The 21,121-nt window shown below is 45.1% G+C and overlaps 1 protein-coding gene across 1 annotated transcript in view; it reads left to right on the top strand.

Moving 5' to 3' along the window:
- Positions 1-1,336: 1,336 nt before the first annotated feature.
- VOPP1 (VOPP1 WW domain binding protein) overlaps positions 1,337-21,121 on the top strand; it is a 58,411-nt gene continuing 38,626 nt past the window's right edge. The window contains exon 1 of the mRNA XM_029063774.2: positions 1,337-1,476. Within this exon, the coding sequence (XP_028919607.1) occupies positions 1,426-1,476 (51 nt within the window). The 5' untranslated portion in view covers positions 1,337-1,425. The remainder of the gene's footprint in view (positions 1,477-21,121) is intronic.

Here is a 21,121-nt window from a genome sequence, read left to right on the forward strand (position 1 = left end):
GTTGTCCCGGGGCTTCTCCCTACCCTCCTCTTCTTCCTCTTTCCCCGAGCCTGCCCCCTTCTCCCCTCGTCCTGAGGCTCTCCCCTTCCCGCTCCCCCATTCTCCCGAAGCTCCCCTCCCTTCTCCTCCTTTCTCGCCCTTTCCCCGAGTTTTCCCCCTTCTCCCCCATTCTCCCGAGGTTCCCTCCCTCCCTTCCTTCCCCCCCTCCCCCGGAGGCTCTCCCCTTCTTTCTCCGAGGCTCCCCCCTTTTCCTCCTTTCCCCTTCCTTCCCCTCCCCCCGAGGCTCTCCCCTCCTCCTCTCCCCTCTCCCGGGCCCCCCCTTCCTTCCCCTCCTCCAAAGTCTCCTCCTCTCCTCCCCCCCCCCCCCGAGGCTCCCCTTTCCTTCCCCTCCCAAGGCTCCCCCCTTCCTCCTCTTCCCCCAGAAGCTCCCCCTCCTCCCGAGGCTCCCCCCTTCTTTCTCTCCCATCTCTCGAGGCTCCCCCTTTCCTCCCCCATTCCTCCCCACGAGGCTCCTCCCTTCCTCCCCCCCAAGGCTCCCCCTCCCCTTTCATTCGCCCCCTCCCCGACCCCCGTCCTTGCTCGGCCGGTCCTGCCCTGTCCTTTCCTGCCCTGTCCTGTCCTGTCCTGCCCTGCCCTGTCGGGTCCTGTCCCGTCCGGTCCCGTCGGGTCCTGTCGTCGGGTCCCGTCCTGTCCCGCCGGTGCGACCCGCGCCTCCGTGGCGTTGGGCTCGCCGGTGGGCGGCGGCCGGGCGGGAGGAGCCCGGAGCGGCGGGGGCGGGGGCGTCCAGCACACTTTCCCCGCCCCCCTGCCGCGGGCGGGGGGCTGCCACCGCTCTCCGTGTGCGGGCTCTCTGTGTGCCTGTGCTGTGCGTGCGGTGGTGCGTGTGCGGTTGTGCGGTTGGGGGGGGGGGGGGGGCGGTGCCCGGCCGCGGCTCCTTGGGGAGGAGGGGGTGGGCAAAGGGGGGGCTCCTCGGCCGGCAGCCCCCTCCCACCGGCCCCCCGACCGACCCGGGACCCCCGGAGCCCCGGCCTCCGGACCGGACCAGAGATGCACCGACCGCCGCGGCCCGGACCCTTCTCCCTCCTCCTCCTCCTGCTCCTGCTGCCCCTGCCCTCCTCCTCCTCCTCCTCCTCCTCCTCCTCCTCGTCGTCGTCGCCCCTGCCAACGCTGCCCCTGCTCCTGCTGCTGCTCCTGCTGGAGGTAGGGGCTTCCCGGACCCGCAGACCCCCTTCCCCATCCCCCTTGCCCACCTCAGGAGGCCTGGCCGAGCATCCCCCGGCCCTGCCCGCCGAAGGACGTGCCAGGAAACCCGGGACAGGCGGTTTCCCCGGCGATCACCGTTCATGCTTTCCCTTCTTTCCTGGAGAAGCTCTGGGGGACGAGGAAAGGGGGCCCTCCCCTCGTTGCCTTTGTTTTTCATAAAAGATGTGCAGAGAGAAGCCTCAGGCGTTGCCTCCCTCCAGCGTCCTGGGCCAGGTAAAAAAAAAAAACCCAACAAACCAGCAGCCCAGGAAAGAAGTTTTTGGTTTTCCTTTCTTTTATTTCCTTTTCCGAAATCGAGTGGCTCCCTTTGTCTCTTAAGCGGTTTACCTTTTGGAGTTCCTATGCCGAATTGCACATTCCGAGCGTTTAGTACAGTGCTCTGCACGCTGTAATCGCTCAATAAATACTATTGCACGAATGCCTAGAGGTGCGTTGGCTGGTGGAGAAGACTCAGGCGTTGCCTCCCTCCAGCGTCCTGGGCCAGGTAGAGAAAAATCCGGCAGTCCAGGCAAGAAATTTTTGGTTTTCCTTTCTTTGTTTTCTTTTCCGAAATCGAGAGGCTCCCTTTGTCTCTTAATCGGTTTACCTTTTGGAGCTCCTCTGCCGAATTGGACCTTCCGAGCGCTCAGTACAGTGCTCTGCACATAGTAAGCGCTCAATAAATACTATTGAACGAATGCCTAGAGGTGTGTAGGCTGGCGGGTCCTTTGTAACTTTCCCTTTTCTTTTCCAGGGCCTCAAATTAGCAGTAAGGGTCAATCAGTCGGTGGTGGTGAGTGAGCGCTTTCTGAAAGGGAGTGGCTCGGTGAATTCTAAATTTGATTTGTTTACCTATAGGAGTTTCTATGCCTAGAGTTGTGAAAGCATGTGGATCCTTTGGAGCTTTCCCCTTTTCTCTTCCAGTGGCTCAAATTAGCGATAAGGGTCAATCGATCGGTGGGAGTGAGTGAGCGCTTTCTAAAAGGAAGTGTGGCTCGGTGAACACTAAATTTCATTTGTTTACGTATACGAATTTATATGCCTAGAGGTGCGTAAGCATGTGGATCCTTTGTAGCTTCCCTTTTCCACTGGCTAAAATTAGCACTAAGGGTCAATCAGTCGGTGGTAGTGAGTGAGCGCTTTCTGAAAGGGAGTGGCTGAGTGAAAACTGAAATTAATTTGTTTAGCTATAGGAGCTTCTATGCCTAGAGGTGTGTAAGCATGTGGATCCTTTGTAGCTTCCCTTTTCTCTTCCGGTAGCTTAAATTAGCAATAAACGTCCATCAATCGGTGGTGGTGAGTGAGCGCTTTCTGAAAGGGAGTGGCTCGGTGAAAACTGAATTTAATTTGTGTACATATAGGAGCTCATATTCAATCGTATTTATGGAGCGCTTACTGTGTGCAGAGCACTGCACTAAGCGCTTAGAAAGTACAATTTTGCAACAGAGACAATCCCTTACCTCTAGAGGTGTATGGGCATATGGATCCTTTTTAACTTTTCCCCTCTTTCTCTTCCTGTGTCTTCAATTAGCAATAAAGGTCAAACAGTCGGTGGTGGTGAGTGCTTTCTGAAAGGGAGTGGCTCAATGAAAACTGAATTTAATCTGTTTTCCTATAGGCGCTCCTAATGCCTAGAGGTGTGTAGGCATGTGGATCCTTTTTAACTTTTCCCCCCGCTTTCTCTTCCTGTAGCTTAAATTAGCAATAAGGGTCAAACAATCGATGATGGTGAATGAGCGCTTTCTGAAAGGGAGTAGCCCCGTGAAAACTGAATTTATGAGGAATTGGCCAAGGGTCAGAAGATGTAAGGGCATTTCAAAGGATCCCGGTAAAGTGACAGCGAGGGGCGATGCGAGAACATTGCCGATGATGGTTAAAACAGTAAACCTGCCATCTGAGGATGGATGACATTTAAACATGGCATTCTTGTTGATCGGTCGGACTTGGAAAAGTGCGCTGTGCAAACTAAGTGCTCGGTAAATACCATTTGTTTGATTGAGAGATGAGAACATGATTAAAGATGAACAGCTTCCTTCTGTGCAGATCTCTAGGCTGGTCTGTAAATCGGATCCCGTCACGGCCTTACAGCTGTTTTTTGTTCAGGTGGGTTTTCTAAAGTGGGCAGAAGCCAGATTAAAGACTGTGGGCTAAATTCCCTGATTTAGGGCTGCCGAATCCACTTTGTCTGTGGCTTCAGTCATTTCAGGTGAAGTAGAAATTAACCGTTCAAAGGCAATGTAAAGGAGCAAGGAGACAGGCTAATTTCAAATGACCATATTTTTTATTGCCTAATCGCATCAGGAAGCTGAAAAATTGTTTTGCCTTTGCAGTGGTCTAAATACAGTTCAGAGAGGACAATTTTTGTTTTCCAAATCTGGAGAGTAAAATTGAGTTCTCATGAAAGACAAGGACTAATCCATCTGGCTTGAGCCAGGCAGGGTGTAGGCAGGGAGCCATGAAAGCTTCCCTCACAGAGTTCTGGTAATGGGCCTGTCTCTGTCCTGTCAAAGCTTCCTCAGTATGTTCTCTGTATAGTAAATACAAAAATCCTCCTGGCCGATTCTTTAATATGTTGGAGCATCTCCAAGTTGTCCAAGCTTTGGAAATTTAGAAAGCTTGTCCCTTAAGTGGGCTCACAACTGATATAGACTGAGATGAGAATGAGAAAGCAAACTGCTGAAATAAAAATGTGTGTGTATATAGATGCACCGCTGCACAGGAGCACTTAATCTTTTAGGTAATGGGTGAAATAATCTGGCATTCTTTCTGTTTTGAGGCATATCACCCATTTAACTCTTTCCTAGTCCAGAGTCACTAGGGCCGTGATATCATCTTTGTTATGTAAAAAACACCTTCCTTTTCCAAAAAGGACTATTTTTGCCCCCCTTTTCGTCATACATTGAGGAGGTCAAATTAACTCAGAAAAGATGACCTAGTCTAATAGGGATAGCAGGTTAATAATAATTAGACCCAGATGGGTAGAAATTTTAAACATTTGGGGCTTGTTTTCTTCAGATTCTTTTGTTGAGTGTCACAAATAGGAGAATGCCCAGAAAATATTTTTTAAAAACTCATTTATACCATTTCATTCTGGGATTACCCTAGCCGTTTATTCTGGGTCTGATTCTTCCTCTAAGACCATGGGGCATTATTATAAGATCAGATCACATCAGTGGCCTTATGAACATGATTTTGACTATCAAAGGGCCTCATCATAAAGCTGAATGTAAAAACACGATTGACCGAGTCGATGTGTGTGTGTGGCTTAACATAAGCAATCTTTGAAAGCAGGAGGAAGGCGTTTTGTTATTTTGAAAAGTGGAGAATGTATCCCCTGTGCGTCTCATTCTGCACTAGCTAATTTAAAGGGATACATTTGTGGTCTGCTCAGTCCTAAACTTGCCCCTTAACCAGCTGTAGAGAAGCGAGTCTCCTCAGCCACCAGAGGCTACCCATTGGGGGGGGAGGAGTTGACCTTCCTCACCTGTCCCAAGCTTCACCTTTACCCCCCCACATTGCCATTAGTGAAACTGCTTGAATGCAAAACTGCCCTCCACAAAAAAAAAAATAGAGCGAGGGGACCTGTCGTTCAATCAGATGAAGGCTCACATAGAATAGAGAAATTAACTTCCTTATTAAACCCCAGGACTTTTTCTTTCAAAATAACCTGAATGTATTGTTTGCAGGAAGGCAACCAGCCTAGGTGCATCCACCCATGAGGAAAAACAACTGCCTAGAGCATCACTCAACTGGTTTATTTTGCAGGCTAGAGCAGGTCATTGAAAATACTCCAGTGGCTCAGAAGGAGTCACTAGCAAGATCCAATTACAGAAGTGACCTTTCTTTTTGTTAACTATGCCATATATGAGTTCAGTTTCAGGAAAACCATGTGGTCTGTTTTGGCTCGCTTTCTTCCCCATACTTTCTGAACCTTCCTTGGAACCAGCTCCCGCTGCCCCCAAAGCCCTGGTATTCTTTGGTGCCTTGCGCAGTTTAGGTTTTGCGATTTACCGGTCAAGGGCAGGAGCCACATTTGTCTTCTTTCTGGATTGAAATTCGGTCCTCTGTAAATTATGGGCAGGAAGGGCATCAAGGGGGGAAAGTCAGTTAAGCCGGGTGCCTATTAGCGTTAGTGAAGATGACTCTGTGTTGCAGTCACTGGACAAAAAAACCCTGCTTTTTTCCTTTTTAATGGTATTTGTTAAGTGCTTACTATATACCTGGCACTGTACTAAGCTCTGGGGTCGATACAAGCTAATCAGGTTGGACCCAGTTCACAGTAAGAGCTCACAGTCTTAATCCCTTTTGCTGATGAGGTAACTGAGGCCCAGAGAAGTGAAGTGTCTTACCCAAGGTCGGACAGTGGACAGGTGGTGGAGCCGGAAATAGAACCTAGGTCCTTCTAACTCCCAGGCCCATGCTCTGGCTATGCTGCTTCGATACCATTTAATAACAATATTTATGGTATTTAATTACTATGTGTCAGGTACTATGTTAATTGCTCGGGTAGATACAAGGTAATCGGGTCAGACACAGTCCCTGCCCCACATGGGTCTGCCATTTGCATGAAGTTGAGCTGAGGAACTACTCCTGGAATGACTATACCTGTCTATCTTGTTTTCTGGGTATGTTATTTAATTCTCTTTCTTGAATGTATATTGCCAAAACTTAAAATTGGTTTAATAGCTTTCTTTAAGTCATTTAGGGAGTGCTTTATATGTCTATTTCTGCCTCCACCAATGTAGTCGTTGACTGTTTAAGGGAGAAAAACAGACACAGAAAGCCACAAGAGTGTCTCAGTTATTAAGTACAGTCAAGTCATTTCCAATTCATAGCAACTCCATGGATATACTTTCTCCAAAACGTCCTGTCTTCTGCCATAATCTGCAACCTAACGGTTCTTCCATTACCATCGTTATGGTCTCTATCCATCTAGCTGCTTGTCCTCCTCTTGCATGTTTTCCCTGGACTTTTCCTAGCATTAGTGTCTTCTCCAGAGAATTACTCCTCCTGATTATGTGTCCCAAATTTGCTAATCTAAGTCGAGTCATTTGTCCTTCCAAATTTAATTTGCTCTAAAATCCATTTGTTTGCCTTCGGGCAATCCATGGTATTCACAAAAGCCTTCTCCAACACCACATTTCAAAAGAATCGATGTTCTTTCTATCCAGTTTTATTTTAATGTCCAGCTTTCAGATTTCAAGTTAAGTCCATCGTTTCTACTCAGTAGCATTGATAGGAGCTCCTTGAAGCTGCCATCTCTTGGAAACTATCAGGGTTCTTTGTATGTCTGCCAGTTAGACTCTGACAAAAACCAGAAACCCATCATGTGATGCTGTAGGAACATTACTGCCTTGAGAAAATTCACTTCAAATCTATTTGGCAAGTGGAGAGCCCTCTCTAAGGTGGAAATGGGACATCCTCCCTTAGATGACAGGTTAAGAACAGGACAGCCACTCTGGGAACCAGGATGTATGACAGGGCCTGGGCCTGAGGAATTGGATGGAAACTGGATATTTTAGGAGAAGGGTTTCAAAGCTAGAACGAGTAACTCTTTAAAGAGTTTTCCCTCTCACCTCTTTTGCCGGCAGCTTTCCAATACCCTGGAATCCAATTTAGGTGGTAGATCCTGGGCTTGACTTGCATCTGGGAAAAACCTCTCTCACCCATCCACTCCTGCAGGCCTGTCTTTGAATTGGAAGAATAGGCAATTTTCTGGGGGAAAAAACTTTAATTGAAACAACGTATTTTCACCAGTCTGAAACCCAGGGTTTAGCATCTGATGGCACCAAATGGCCATGAGCAAAGAAGGTCAAAGGGCAGTAGAGATCAGCTCTGAGGACATCAACTCATCTCTCTCCAGATCAAGCAAAAACTCCTTGCCAGTGAATTTGAGGCTTTCCACCAGTTTTACCATCTAATTTATGGGCTATTTTTCCTTGGTATTCCCCAGATCTTCACTCTGCCCAAGCTCATTTTCTAATCCTGCCTCTCACCCCTAACTCACCGTATTACCCTCAGCCTGGAACTCTCTCCCCTACAAATCCTCCAGCCCACAATAACACCCCATCTTTAAAACTGCTTTAAAACCTCACCTCCTGCAGGAAGCCACCCCTCATTAATTCATAACCTCTCTCTCCCCATAAATCCAACATCCACCCTTAATGATAATAATAATAATGTTTATTAAGTGCTATTCTACTAAGTGTTGAGTAGATGCAAGATCATCACAGTCTCTAACCCACTTGGGACTCACAATCTAAAAGGAAGGGAGAGCACGTATCTTATCCCCATTTTATCTATGAATGAACTGAGGCACGGAGAGGTTAAGTGATTTGTCCAAGGTCACACCGCGGGCCAGTGGCTGAGCTGGGACTAGATCACCTGATGCCCAGACCCATGTTCTTTCCACTAGGCCATGTTGCCTCGTATTTCCTTAAATATTGGCAAAGTATTTGTTCTGCTGTTTCTTCCTGGTGTGTTTATACCGTTTCTTGCTTCATATTTTTCCTTCGTCATCTATAGATGATTTGGATTTGTTGTCCTCCGTTAGATTGTAAGCTCTATGAGGGCAGGAAATGTGTGTTTTCCTACGGGTGCCCCATCCTAAGCAGTTATTTAACACAGTGTCTACCACTCAGTAGGAGCTCGGTAAATTCCCATTGATTAATTGATGGATTGGCCAAAACCAGGAAAATATACTTAAATGAGGGTATGTGTGTGTATGTCTGGGTGTGAGTCTCTGGGGCCATCTGAGTGTGTATCATAATACTAATGGTATTTTGTTAAGCACTTACTGTGTGTCAGCTACCAAGCACGGGAGTAGATACAAGCACATCGAGTTGGACACAGTCCTCGACCCATGTGGGGCTTGCCCTAGTGCTGTTCCTTTAACTCTGAAGACAGGCAATTCAACTAGTATTTTATGCCACCGAAGTCCTCACGTAGATCTTGTTCAGGTAGTTGACAGTCATCAGTCAATTTGAATTCCACTTGAATTACCACTTGCCTCCTTATCTAGGCAAATTATCAAATGTAGGATCAAACAGAAGTGGAGATGAGGTCAGTACCTGCTGTTCCTGACTACTAGGCTAGGCCACTAATTGCCAGGGGTGAATTTCATCACCTCACAGGGTTTTCCATTTTGAAAGCTTGTTTCCGGTTATATTGCTGTCTGGGCAGCTACTCCCTCTTGGCCTGTAAGAGCTGCAGAGATGCCCCCCAGAGCCAATTTCCCTTTGGGTGACCCTTTAAAGGAGGGTCTCCCCAGTTAGGTTTCCACTCCCGACCCAATTTACTCCACCTCCTTACCTCCCTTGGTTTGGAAAATGGGTGGAATGGAGACACACACTGTCCCAATCCTGAATCTGTCTCCACCTCTCTTCTGAATGTCTCTCACCTCGCATCTCCTTCCCACCCCTTTACCTCCCTCTTTTCTCCCTCGCATCCCAATCTCCTCTTTTCCACCATCCGCTTGCTCCCACAAAAAGGAACTGGAACCAAAGCAGCACAATACAATTGTTAAAACTAGCTCACTTTTCAAAGCCTCACAAAAACAATGATTAAAAAGGACCCTTCAAGCCATTAACATTTATCATCAGCTCATTAGCCCAGACTTTTAATTGCACCATTCAGATCGTTGCTGACAAGGGTAATCTAAGTCTGGGAATGCAGTGATTGCCGTGACTTGTGGGAGATACACTGAATGTTGGGGGGAAACTCTCTGTTAAGTGCTCTGAGTTTTCTGGAATTCAAGTGTGGTGTTATTAAACACAAGTCTTAGTAGCAAAATGGTCACCCAGTGGAAAGTGGTTACTCTCCCCACTCCTCAGAAATGTCTATTTTGTGTAAGTGGGTAAATCACAGCCCAACACCAGCTGCATAAAGACAAGACAGGCCTTAAGTTGAAGCTCTGAATGAAATTGAAAGCATCAAAAGTATTTCATTCAATCGTATTTATTGAATGCTTACTGTGTGCCGAGCACTCTACTAAGCGCTTGGAAAGTACAATTCAGCAATAAATAGAGACAATCCCTGCTCATAGTCTGGAAGATCACCTTGTGCCTACCCCAGTGCTCAGTACAGTGCTGGCACAGAGCAAGTGCTGAACAAAAAAAAATGCCACAATTGTTATTATTACTAGTAATATTATTAGTAACAGTAATAATGGTTTTGTAAACATGAATCACATCCTCTCTCGCATTTATCTTTTTAGAGTAAAAAGCCCTAACCTTTTCAGTCTCTCCTCAACACATACTTCAGAGCACCTGGGATAGTGCACCTGAAGCCACACTAAATTCTCGTCGATGATGGAGAATGCAGCTAAAATTGCAACTCAGTTTTCATCCTCCCTCGTCTTTTTGTGTCTCCCTCCCTTCTCTCTTAGAGAAAGTGAAAGAAATCAGGCAATTTCATCGTGATCATAGTAACCACAGAGAAAGGCAGTAATTTGGAAAGACACCAGGAAACTTTTTCATTGTTGTTGCATTCTTTTTCCTTCAAAGGATAGGCAGCATGTCTTCCCTACAATTTTCATGGCAATCTCTTTCTCTTTTGCTCAGTTCTGGCCTTGAGCTCTGTAGGCCAGTTAAGTGAAAAGGCAGAGAACGTGTGTCTCTTACTTAGACCTTGAATCTCACACAGCAGACAAGTAGCAGAACCGGAATTAGAACTCAGATCCTTCTGACTCCCAGGCCCATGCTCTAGCCACTAGGCCAAGCTGCTTCCCACTGGGGTGGGTGCATTGCATGTGCTAACCTGAGCTTGGGGCAAATGGATCTCTCTATCTGATAACTAATGATGAGATAAAGATGCCGGCACAGTTAATGGTGCCCTCCACAATCTGGTCCTAGAAGTCACTGTCATGTAGTACATTGGGCTTGAAGGTCATATTCTTGGGGCTAGACTCCTTCCTTGTGTTTCCCTTTGTATGCAAAAAAGAAAGAAAATTCGGACCTTTTAGTGTTCACGGCAAGGGATCGTAAAAACTCCAGAGGACAATTTACAATGCTTTTGGAAAAGAGGGTTATTTCAGATGACTTTATTTTTCACTTTGATATTTCCTACTGTGGATGAATTGTTGATTACATATAATCCAGTGATTTCACACATTGTGTTCTACTCCCTCTGAAGTGAATTATGTAGCATCAGGGGGTGAAATTTTTCATTTTGCAAAACGTTTCCAATTTTTTTTCCTCATAGAATGGAGCTAGTGATATATTTGAGGGTAGGCCAAGAAGGCCTAGGCCTGGAGGGGAGGCAGTCATGTATGTGTTAGGGGTGGGTAAAAAGAATCTCAAAAAGCCAAAGAACAGATTTCCCTCCAAAAGCCTCTGGGGAATGACTCACTGATCCATTTTTATGATAGAAAGCATTCAAAAGATAGGCGCCCAAAAGGTAAGAAGGGATTCCCCAGTCCGTTGGGCCATTTTGCCTGATTCATTCTGGATCCCTAGGGGCAGATTATTCTAAAATCAGATTGGGCAGATCCGTTGGCCTTCAGAGTAATCTATAGTTGCCTAGCAGAAGGGAGAGGCTACTGAACTCCACCCAAACTAGGGCCTTAACTCTCTAACTTGTAATATTGCATGGTGATGGCAAAACCTGGCAGAGACTGAAGGGAAATCACTTGCTGCTTGGGAACTATATTTCCCAGAGGCTTCTAGGAATGAGAGTCAAACTAGATAGAGTCTTTTAAACTTGGGAGAGTTCTTTCTCATACCGGAGCTCATATGCCTGAAGGTATGTAGAAGAGTGGATCCTTTTTAACTTTCCCCTTTTCCTGTAGCTTAAATCAGCATTACAATCAATCCATTAATTGCAGTTTTAGAGTGTTTACAGTGTGCAGAGCACCGCACTAAGCACTTGGGAAAGTCAATACAATAGAGCATGATCATCCTTGCCCTGAAGAAACTTACAGTCCACAGACGTTCTTCCAACTGTGCCTCAGTTCTGAGTGTTGGGGAAGTGTCCCCAGCTTCCACCTACTGTTTTCAGAGCTCTGAAAGACCAGTTCTCCATAAATGCCACCAGTAGTAACTGCAGTCCTGTGTTGGGATCAAGATCCAAGCCTTCTGACTTACTCAGAATTCAGTCCAGGGGGCTTCAACAGTTACTTGAAAAACAACAATTCCCTCCACCCTGTAGCCTGGCATCATGGAAATGAGCTTGACACCCATTTTGAGAGGGATGGAAAATGAATTTGTCATCGGAGGATTTTTTTTAGGTTGATGGCCTTTTTCAGGTTTCTCAAGATTTGCTGGAGGAGTCACAATGTATTGTTGCCCAGATGTGTTTTGAAAAGATATATCTGGCCCTGGCCTTGGTACCAAGCCTTCTGATGATAACACTGTCCTATCCTAAAATTCATTCCTACCCAATCCCAGGAGAAGATTCACATGCTACTAATCAAAGAATAAAAGAACTTCTCATAATCAGTCAACACTATTATTGTACTAAGTACTGTATTGTACTGGGAGAATACAGTAAAATTAGTAGACTTGAGCCGTGCCCTCAAAGAATTGACAGCAAGAGTAGCTATACATAATGCAAATGGGAGTTAATCATGAGTGTTAAAAATCTCTCCCAATAATAAAATATATGTAAATTGATTCATTCATTCAGTAGTATTTATTGAGCACTTACTATATGCAGAGCACTGTACTAAGCACTTGGAATGTACAAACTGGCAACAGATAGAGACAGTCCCTGCCCATTGACGGGCTTAGAGTCTAATCGGGGGAGACAGACAGACAAAAACAGTAGCAATAAATGTAAATCCCAAGACAGACTATCCGGTGGAAAATAATTCAACCAATTCTTAAATGATCACTTTCCTCTCGAGCTCTAGCAAGAATATTTACAATTGGAGCAGCAAGAAGAAGGTTTCTGTTTGCATTAGTACAATCGGATTTGTATCGTATTTTGGAAGGAGTGGGGCAGACTGAGCTGGAAATCACTAAGTAGCCTTGAGTTTCTTGGAAAAAACCACATTAGAGATTGGAGCATTTTTAGTAGTTGTGCTTGTTCCTAAAACAGCTTAATTTAGCCGTCTCTTGGCTTAGAACAGCTGAGCCAGTCCTATAGGTAAGAGTCATAACCACTCTCTGCCAAGCGGATTGCTTCCTAGGCAACAAATGCAGTGATTTGTGAAGTTCACTTTTAAACAGTATGGTAGAGAGAGGCATCTTGATTATTACAGGTGAAAGCCAATGCCATTTTTCATCAGTTTCTCAAAATTTGCCCAGAGATTGCTTGGAGGGGTGGTTTTCTGGAATAGAACAAGCAGCTGAGATGGGTGGGGGGAAAGAAATTTAAAGATATTTGACTGCTTTCCTTGACTGGATATTCCCCATTTTCAGGAAAGTCAGAAGCCATTTGTGTCAGAGTGAAAATCTTGGCTTGTGAGCAAAAGAGACTTCATGACTAAGAGACTATGGCAAGTTGGTTCATTAAAAATTCAAAGGACCTAGATCTTCTCCTCCTACAGCCCGGTCAACACACTCGCCTCTTCTAGCACCAGCTCACTCTGCCTCGATCTGTTCTATTTTACCACTGACCCCTTTCCTACATCCTTCCCTATCCTGGAACTTCCACCCCGTCCATATTCGCCAGACCACCACTCTCTCCACCTTCAAAGCATTACTAAGGTCACATCTTCTCCAAGAGGCCTTCCCCAGTTAAGCCCTCTTTCCCCTGGCTCGCTTTCCCTTTTGCGACATCTATGCATTTGGATCTGTGACCTTTGGAGATTTGATATTCGCCCCAACCCCAAAGCACATATGTACATGTCTTTAAATTACATATTATAAATTACTCATTTATTCTTATTAACGTCTATCTCCCTCTCTAGATTATAAGCTCATTATGGGCAGAAAATACATCTGCTGATTCTGTTGTACCTAGAATTAGTACTTAGAACAGTGCTCTGCATATAGTAAGTGCTCAATAAATACCATTGATTGATAGTTTTTTTCCCCTTTACAAGATAAGGTAGGCCCCCTGCACAAAAGAATGGAGTCCTCCTCTCTTGAAAAGCCCCTGAACGCTTTTACAATGTCTAGTAATTGGGGCTCTGCAGCACCTATGTGTGATCTGGGCCACACCTATGGTAAAGAGGAAAGTGGATTGAGACAGAGCAGAAAAGAGGAGAAGAAAGGGTACAGCTAGCCGGGGACCATATCCATCTGGTGATTTGAGGGGAGGGCCATCCATCAGCTGACACAGCCAAGGGGCCAATCAGCGTACAATCCAATGAGGAGACAGGACAAACCTATGTAAAAATAATATATAGGAGATAAGACACAAGAAAACTTCCTCCCTGGCTGGGCTGAGGAAGACAGGTAGAGCTGGCAAGGAGGAGTATTTTAGGGTGGACAGCTAGCCGAACTGGCTGCCGGCAGATGTGAGACCTGTGACATCTGTCACATCTGCTGTGGAACCAGTTTCACCAAGGCAGGTCAGATAACTGGGTTGCGTCCAGTCCTTTGTCAAGTCCTTTTATTCTAACAGTAATAATAATGATGATGGTATTTGTTAAGCGCTTACTATGTGTCAAGCACTGTTCTGAGCACTGGGGTAGATACAAGCTAATCAGGTTGGACACAATCCCTGCCCCGCATGGGGCTCCCACTTTTAATTCCCATTTTGCAGATGAGATAACTGAGGCCCAGAGAAGTGACTCACCCAAGGTCACCCAGGTCCTTCTGGCTCTCAGGCCCATGCTCTGTCCATTAGGCCATGCTGCCTGGGTGTCCTCTGGCTTTAGGAGTGAGTTCCCTTAGGAGTCACCCAGTCATGGTCCGGGGCCGTTGTTCATTCATTCAGTAGTACTTATTGAGCACTTACTATGTTGGTGAGTGGTGCCTTGCTTTTGATGTGGAAGCTCACCCAGGTTAACCTAAGGGGACGTCTTCGGGGTGGTGTCAGGAGGCAGTTCTGATCTTGAGTCATTGGAAGCATCACGCTGTCCTGAGAAATACCAACTTGAGGACTGATAGTAGGAGGAGTGTGGGGAGGAAGAAGTGTGATATTCCTCCAAAGAAGCAGCATGGCCTAGTGGAAAGGGTATGGGCCTGGGAGTCGGAGGACCTAGGTCGCTTAACTTCTCTGTGCCTCAGTTCCCTCATCTGTAAAATGATAATAGACATGGACTCTGTCTATTCTTATTATCTTGTACCTACCCCAGCACTTAATGCAATAGTTGACACATAGTAGGTGCTTCAAAAATAGCATAACAAGCGAACAAAACCTTAAGGAGCTCCTAATGAAATAAGCCTGAATGGGGGAACTGCTTGGACCCACCTCTGGTACTTAGATATCACCACCAGCTCAGAAATCTCAGATGCAGCCCTGTGTTTTCCATCTCTCTTTGACAGCCTTTTCAGCAAAATCCTACCGGGCTATAGGTCCAGACATGCATTAATCGGTAGAGTTCTGGTACATTCTCAGGTTGTAAGAGGTAGGCAAGTTGCAGGCAACCAGATGTCATGGAAACTTTCCTTTTAATGGCCATATAATCGTAGGAAATGTCTATCACTGAGCATATGCTGTTACTTAACTCAAATCATAATCTCCAGTTTGCTTCAAGGAACTGGATCCCCATGAGAATTCTTAAGGAAAACTAATTCTGTTGCTGAGGCCCCCAAGAGTTAAACAGATTGCACAGACTTGTCTTATCAAGCGCTGCAGAAACAGAAGTTAAAACGAGTGAAAAAAACAACCGCCACCCACCGCGTGGAGGAATCTGTTCGAGAGATTCAGGACTCAGAAGAAGTCTGTTGCTTTTTAGTACAATTTCTCTGAATTAAAATATTGAAATAGCATGATAGAGCATAGATGAGAAGAAGGTCCCTTATAGCAACACAGTCCTCCAAGCACTAACGTTACATTCATTAGGAAATAAAATTAATTTGATAATATGCTGCTTCTCAGTGAATATACTTCAGGGAGAGTGGCAGTTGTAATTAAGTTGTCGGGGTTTTGCCATTATTACTACAGCAACGGTATTGAAACCCTGACAGGAAGCTCAAACTTTACTTTGATTAGGGTAACCTAAGGCACAAAGTTTTGATGAAAGACTTCCCTGCGGTCTTTGAACATTTGTCAGCTCTTCCTTGTCGACAGTGAAAACTTTCTTCTGCCTCCAGAATTGCTTTCTAGGTATTCCCCCATTGTGTCTCCGAGCTTTACTATCACCTTTCTTGCTTTCAACGCAGGCAGCCCTGTTAAATGAATGGGACAGTGGCTCAGAGCTGAGGAAAACTGGGTGCCGGTATGTTTCCTCATACCAAAGGGCGTGTCGGTCTTCTCAGTTTGATTTTTTTTGGTTTTGTTTTTTTTACTTCCTTTGTTGTTGTTGGACAAGGTACCTCTGCCTAGATTTCAGAATTCCGTATTGGCGTCCAGTTTTATGTGGCCAGGGAAGATCTGTGGTCCTAAGTAGGTTTTCCCCAATTACTTTGATTTTCTTCAGACTCATCTTCAGCCTGTGACTTTTGACTAACTCCCAGGCAGTTCACCATTATCCACATGCCTTCTCAGGGTGTGCCTCTTTGGCACAATCATCAGTGTGTGTGCATGTGTTTGTATATGACCAGGCATACCTGAAGGTTAGCGTTAATGTGTGTGCATCGTTATACACCTCTTAGCTGCTGATGGATCCAAATGCCTTTTAGTTGGGCATCCAGTGATTCCTCCATGTCTCCCAAGCACTTAGTACAGTGCCCTGCTCCCAGTAAGCACTCAATAAATGCCATTAATGATGATGATGATGATGATGATGATGAGTCTGATGGAGAGTCCGTGATTGGGCTAACCAAGCCCCGTCCGCCACTCATAAAGATGCTGGGTGAATCAAGGAGCATAGTCTAATAAAACCGATGGAATTTATTAAGCACTTAGAATCCTTTTAAATAACCTTTTTCAAGCAGGCTATTGTTGTGTGGTCACATCCATTCATTTTGGACTTCTGTCCAGATCTGGATCAATTACTCTTTCCAAGAAGAATCAAAGCCTTCTTAAGGGGACTCTAATTACATAGATGTCGGTATAAAATTCAGAATGACTCTAGTAATTTATTTATATACAAATCCAGGCTTTGTCTACAGAGGCAAACATTGACCTGTATTGATTGTCATTCTGTATCATTCAAGCTTACCCCATCACCTTTTTCTCCCAAACAGGGTTTTAATCTGAAAAATCATATCATTTGATCAATTCTTGACTACAGTAATAGTTATAAGTATTTCTTATGTCCCTACTTAAGTACCGGGGCAGCTACAGTATAAGTAGTTCGAACACAGTCGTTTTTCCACATGGGTTTCACAGTCTAAGTGGAAGGGAGAACAAGGTATTTAAATCTCATTTTACAAATCGTCAAGAAGCAGAGGCCCAGAGAAGTTTAGTAGCTTAATAATGTTAATAATAATGTTGGTATTTGTTAAGCGCTTACTATGTGCAGAGCACTGTTCTAAGCGCTGGGGGAGATACAGGGTAATCAGGCTGTCCCATGTGGGGCTCACAATCTTCATCCCCATTTTACAGATGAGGGAACTAAGGCCCAGAGAAGTGAAGTGACTTGCCCACAGTCACACAGCTGACAAGTGGCAGAGCAGGGATTAGAACCCATTTTCTATGACTTCCAGGCCTGCTCTATCCACTAGGCCCCACTGTTTAGCAGAGCACTGAATAGTCCAGAGCTGCATCTTGTACTAGTTCAATTTCCTCCCATCGTTATTAGAGGAAATTTTTTTTTTATATATTAGAGGGAGCTTTTATTTGGGCAGGATTTATAATTGATTTTAATAATAATAATAATGTTGGTATTTGTTAAGCGCTTACTATGTGCCGAGCACCGTTCTAAGAGCTGGGGTAGACATAGGGGAATCAGGTTGTCCCACGTGGGGCTCACAGTCTTAATCCCCATTTTACAGATGAGGGAACTGAGGCACAGAGAAGTTAAGTGACTTGCCCACAGTCACACAGCCGACAAGTGGCAGAGCTGGGATTCGAACTCATGAGCCCTGACTCCAAAGCCCATGCTCTTTCCACTGAGCCACGCTGATTTTCAACCTGAGGGAAATAATTGTACTGCAGAAGAAGTTGAGTATAGAATAATAGATATAAATTTAGGAGAGGTCCTAGGGTTTTTCTGCTCAGCAACTAAGATGGAGTTTTGGACGAAGAACTTAGTTCAAAAAGTTCTTCATCTGTGAAGAAGGGATAGGTACATTGGCTATCAGATGATGTTTATCGAAGGCTTTGATTTCCTTTTCCAAGAGGCTCGTTACAAATCTAGGGTAACCATCTGTGAAGTGTTTTTATGTTCCTTTTTGTGCTATTAAGAAGAAACAGCACTGGACAACTCCTTAGCTCCCTGGAAAGCAAACACTAAGCTTGTCAGTGCTTTTGATTCTCAGTTTGGGATCAGTCAGTTAATTAATGTAATTTACTAATAGTATGAGCCAGGCACTGTACTAAGCACTAGGGTATATACAGTATCATCATTGAGAAGCAGCGTTGCTTAGTGGAAAGAGCCCGGGCTTGGGAGTCAGAGGTCATGGGTTCTTATCGCGGCTCCGCCGCTTGTCGGTTGTGTGACCATGGGCAAGCCACTTAACTTCTCTGTGCCTCAGTTACCTCATCTGTGAAATGGAGATGATGACTGTGAGCCTTACTTGGGACAACCTGATTACCTTGTATCTACCCCAGCGCTTAGAACATGGCTTGGCACATAATAAAATCCTAACAAATACCAACATCATTATTATTATTATTATTATTATCAGGTTGGACAGAGTCCCAATCCTACATAGGGCTCATAGTCTTAATCCCCATTTTACAGTTGAGGTAACTGAGGCACAGAGAAGTTAAATGACTTGCCCAAGATCACTTAGCAGACGAGTGGTGAAGCCGGGATTAGAACCCAAGTCCTTCTTACTCCTAGACCCTTGCTCTTTCCACTAAGCCATGCTGCTTCTCATATTTATTGTGTGCTTACTCTTTGCAGAGGGCTAGAAGTTTACAAGGTAATGCAGATTACTATTTTAGCCAGAGCAAAATGTAAAAGTACTCGCATCATCATTTCTTAATCTCTTATTTTAACTTGCCAGGTGGGTTAATGTCATCCTGCACTTAGGTCTTTGTGACACTGTATTTTCCATTCAGAGAGGAACTGATTCACATGCCTAAAAGAAAACACGGTGGGCCTAGTGAAATCGGGCAATTGGCCTGAAGCTGATTGAATGTATCAAGGGAATCGAGAGAAGCAGCAAGGCTTAACAGAAAGAGAACTGGACTGGAAGTCAGAGGACCTGGGTCTAATCCCAATGCTGCCACATAATAATAATAATAATAATAATGATAAGTGTGGTTCTTGTTAAGCACTTACTTTAGGCCAAGCACTGTACTAAGCGCTGGGGTGGAAACTAGCAAATTGGGTTGGACACAGTCCCTGTCTCATGTGGGGCTCACAATCTCAGCCCCCAGTTTACAGATGAGGCAACTGAGGCACAGAGAAGTAAAGTGACTTGCTCAAAGTCTCAGAGCAGACGTGTGACAGAACCAGGATTAAAACCCATGAACTTCTGACTCCCAGGCCCATGCTCAATCCACTACGCCATGCTGCCACTTGCCTGCTCTGGGACCTAGGGCAAGTCATTTAACAACTTTGTGCCGCAGTTTCCCCATCTGTAAAACGGGAACACAATACCTGCTGTATGTACTCTAGAGCTTAGAACGGTGCTTAGCACATAGTAAGCACTTCACAAATCCCACAATTACTATTATTAGCTGGTTAGAGTGTAAGGTCTTTGCGAGCGGGGAACGAGTTTCTTTATTTTGTACTTCCCGAGTGTCTAGTGCGGCGCATTGTACCAAGTGCAGTGAGAAGCATAGTGGCCTAGTGGATAGAGCATGGACCTGGGCTTCAGAAGGACTGCCTCGTGTCTTCCGTGTGACCTTGCGCAAGTCACTTAACATCTCTGTAAAACGGTGATTGAGATTGAGAGCCCATAACGGACCTGGAGTGAGTCCAACCTGATCAACAAATGCCATTAAAAAAGTGGGTGTTCAATAAATGCTGCAGCTACCGTTACATTTCTGAGGCATAAGGACAGAATTCCTTACTGTCAAATTACCATCCTTTTCCTGGTGGGAGAGAAGATATGCTTAATCAGCCTGCAGTGGTTTTGCAGTCTGTCGCTGAGAGGAAGAATGGTGTAACTTTCCCTTTATCTAGGGGATAGAATGAGGCTTTGCCAGTCTCTTGGTAAACCATCCGTCGGCTACGTGGAGGGAGATTGCAGACGCGTCGTCTTCTGGATTGGTTAGTTCCCTTGTACACGGAGGCAGCCCGCACCAGCTCTATCCCCTTCCTTCATCCCCCTCCCGCTCAGAGTGAAGGGAGCATTAGGCTAAGTGTTATCCTGTTTTGGGTTCGGTGTTTGTACTGCATGTCATGGGATATCCCTGGATAGTATTTTGCTATCTGTTAGGAATTACTTTACCTGGATCAGGTCCAGGAGAGAGCTAGAAAAATGTCATGCTGATGTGTTTGCCTCAGCAAACTGGCGATGGGTGGAAGGAGACTTGGCTGCTTCGTCAGATTCGGCTGTAGTGTCCACTCTATGGATTATTATTCCCTCAGGCATTCGGCGGTGCTAGCATTAGTAATTACCGTCTGTATGATTGATGTCTTTCATCAGAAAATATCTAGGAAGTTTACAAACGCTCCTATTCATTAAGGCTCATAACACTCCTGAAAGGTGGTGTAACTATTATCACTCCCATCTTACAAGGAGGGAAAGTGATACAGTGAGAAGATATTGTGTCCTCTTATTATCTGTGGTTTGGACAGTGGGTGGTCTGGTTATAGTTGCTTTGTTGCACAATTTTCTCTGTCTCTGGTTAAAAATGCCTGAGGCATTGAGTCTGCCCACTTTGATCCACAAATTTCATATCATTTTGTTCATCTCAACCTCTTAATTTTTCTAACAGCCTCTGAGGTGGGTGGAAAGTAATTATCCCCATTTTGTGAAGGAGCAAACTGAGGCACCGAAGAGGGTAAATAGGTACCTTTCAGCAGAGCTTAAAATTGAAAACAAATTTGTGAATTTCCAGCTCTTTCATAGAGCTCCTTATTCTCTGGAGATGAACTCCCTTATCTTTTGAGATATTTGCTTTCTTGTGTTTTTTTTAAATGGTATTTGTTGAGTCTTACTATGTACCAGGCACTGTTTTAAGCACTGAGGTAGATGCAAGGTAATCAGTTTGGACACAATCCCTGTCCCACATGGGGCTCACTGTCTTAATCCCCATATTACAGATGAGGTAACTGAGACACAGACAAGTTAAGTCAGAGGTCATGAGTTCGAATCCCAGCTCTGCCACTTGTCAGCTGTATGACTGTGGGCAAGTCACTTCACTTCTCTGTGCCTCAGTTACCTCATCTGTAAAATGGGGATTAAGACCGTGAGCCCCACGTGGGACAACCTGATTCTCCTGTGTCTACCCCAGTGCTTAGAACAGTGCTCTGCACATAGTAAGCGCTTAACGAATACCAACATTATTATTAAGTGACTTGCTCAAGGTCCCACAGCAGACAAGTGGCAGAACTGGGATTAGATTCCAGGTCCTTCTGACTCCCAGGCCCATGCTCCATGCTTTATTTAAGGATTAAGTATATCTAGATGATTAAAGATAATATTCTACTTGGGGTTCAAGGCTGAGTTTAGCATAACCGTGTTTTGTGCAAATTCCCTGAATTGTAGGCAGAAATAATGATGATGATATTCATTAAGTACTTAATTTGTGCCAAGCATGGTGCTAAGTGCTGGGGTAGATTACAGTAGAGTCTGTCTATAAAATCCCTTCCTCCTCT

The sequence above is a fragment of the Ornithorhynchus anatinus genome, chromosome 4, assembly GCF_004115215.2.
Source record: "Ornithorhynchus anatinus isolate Pmale09 chromosome 4, mOrnAna1.pri.v4, whole genome shotgun sequence".
Classification (NCBI taxonomy): Eukaryota; Metazoa; Chordata; class Mammalia; order Monotremata; family Ornithorhynchidae; genus Ornithorhynchus; species Ornithorhynchus anatinus.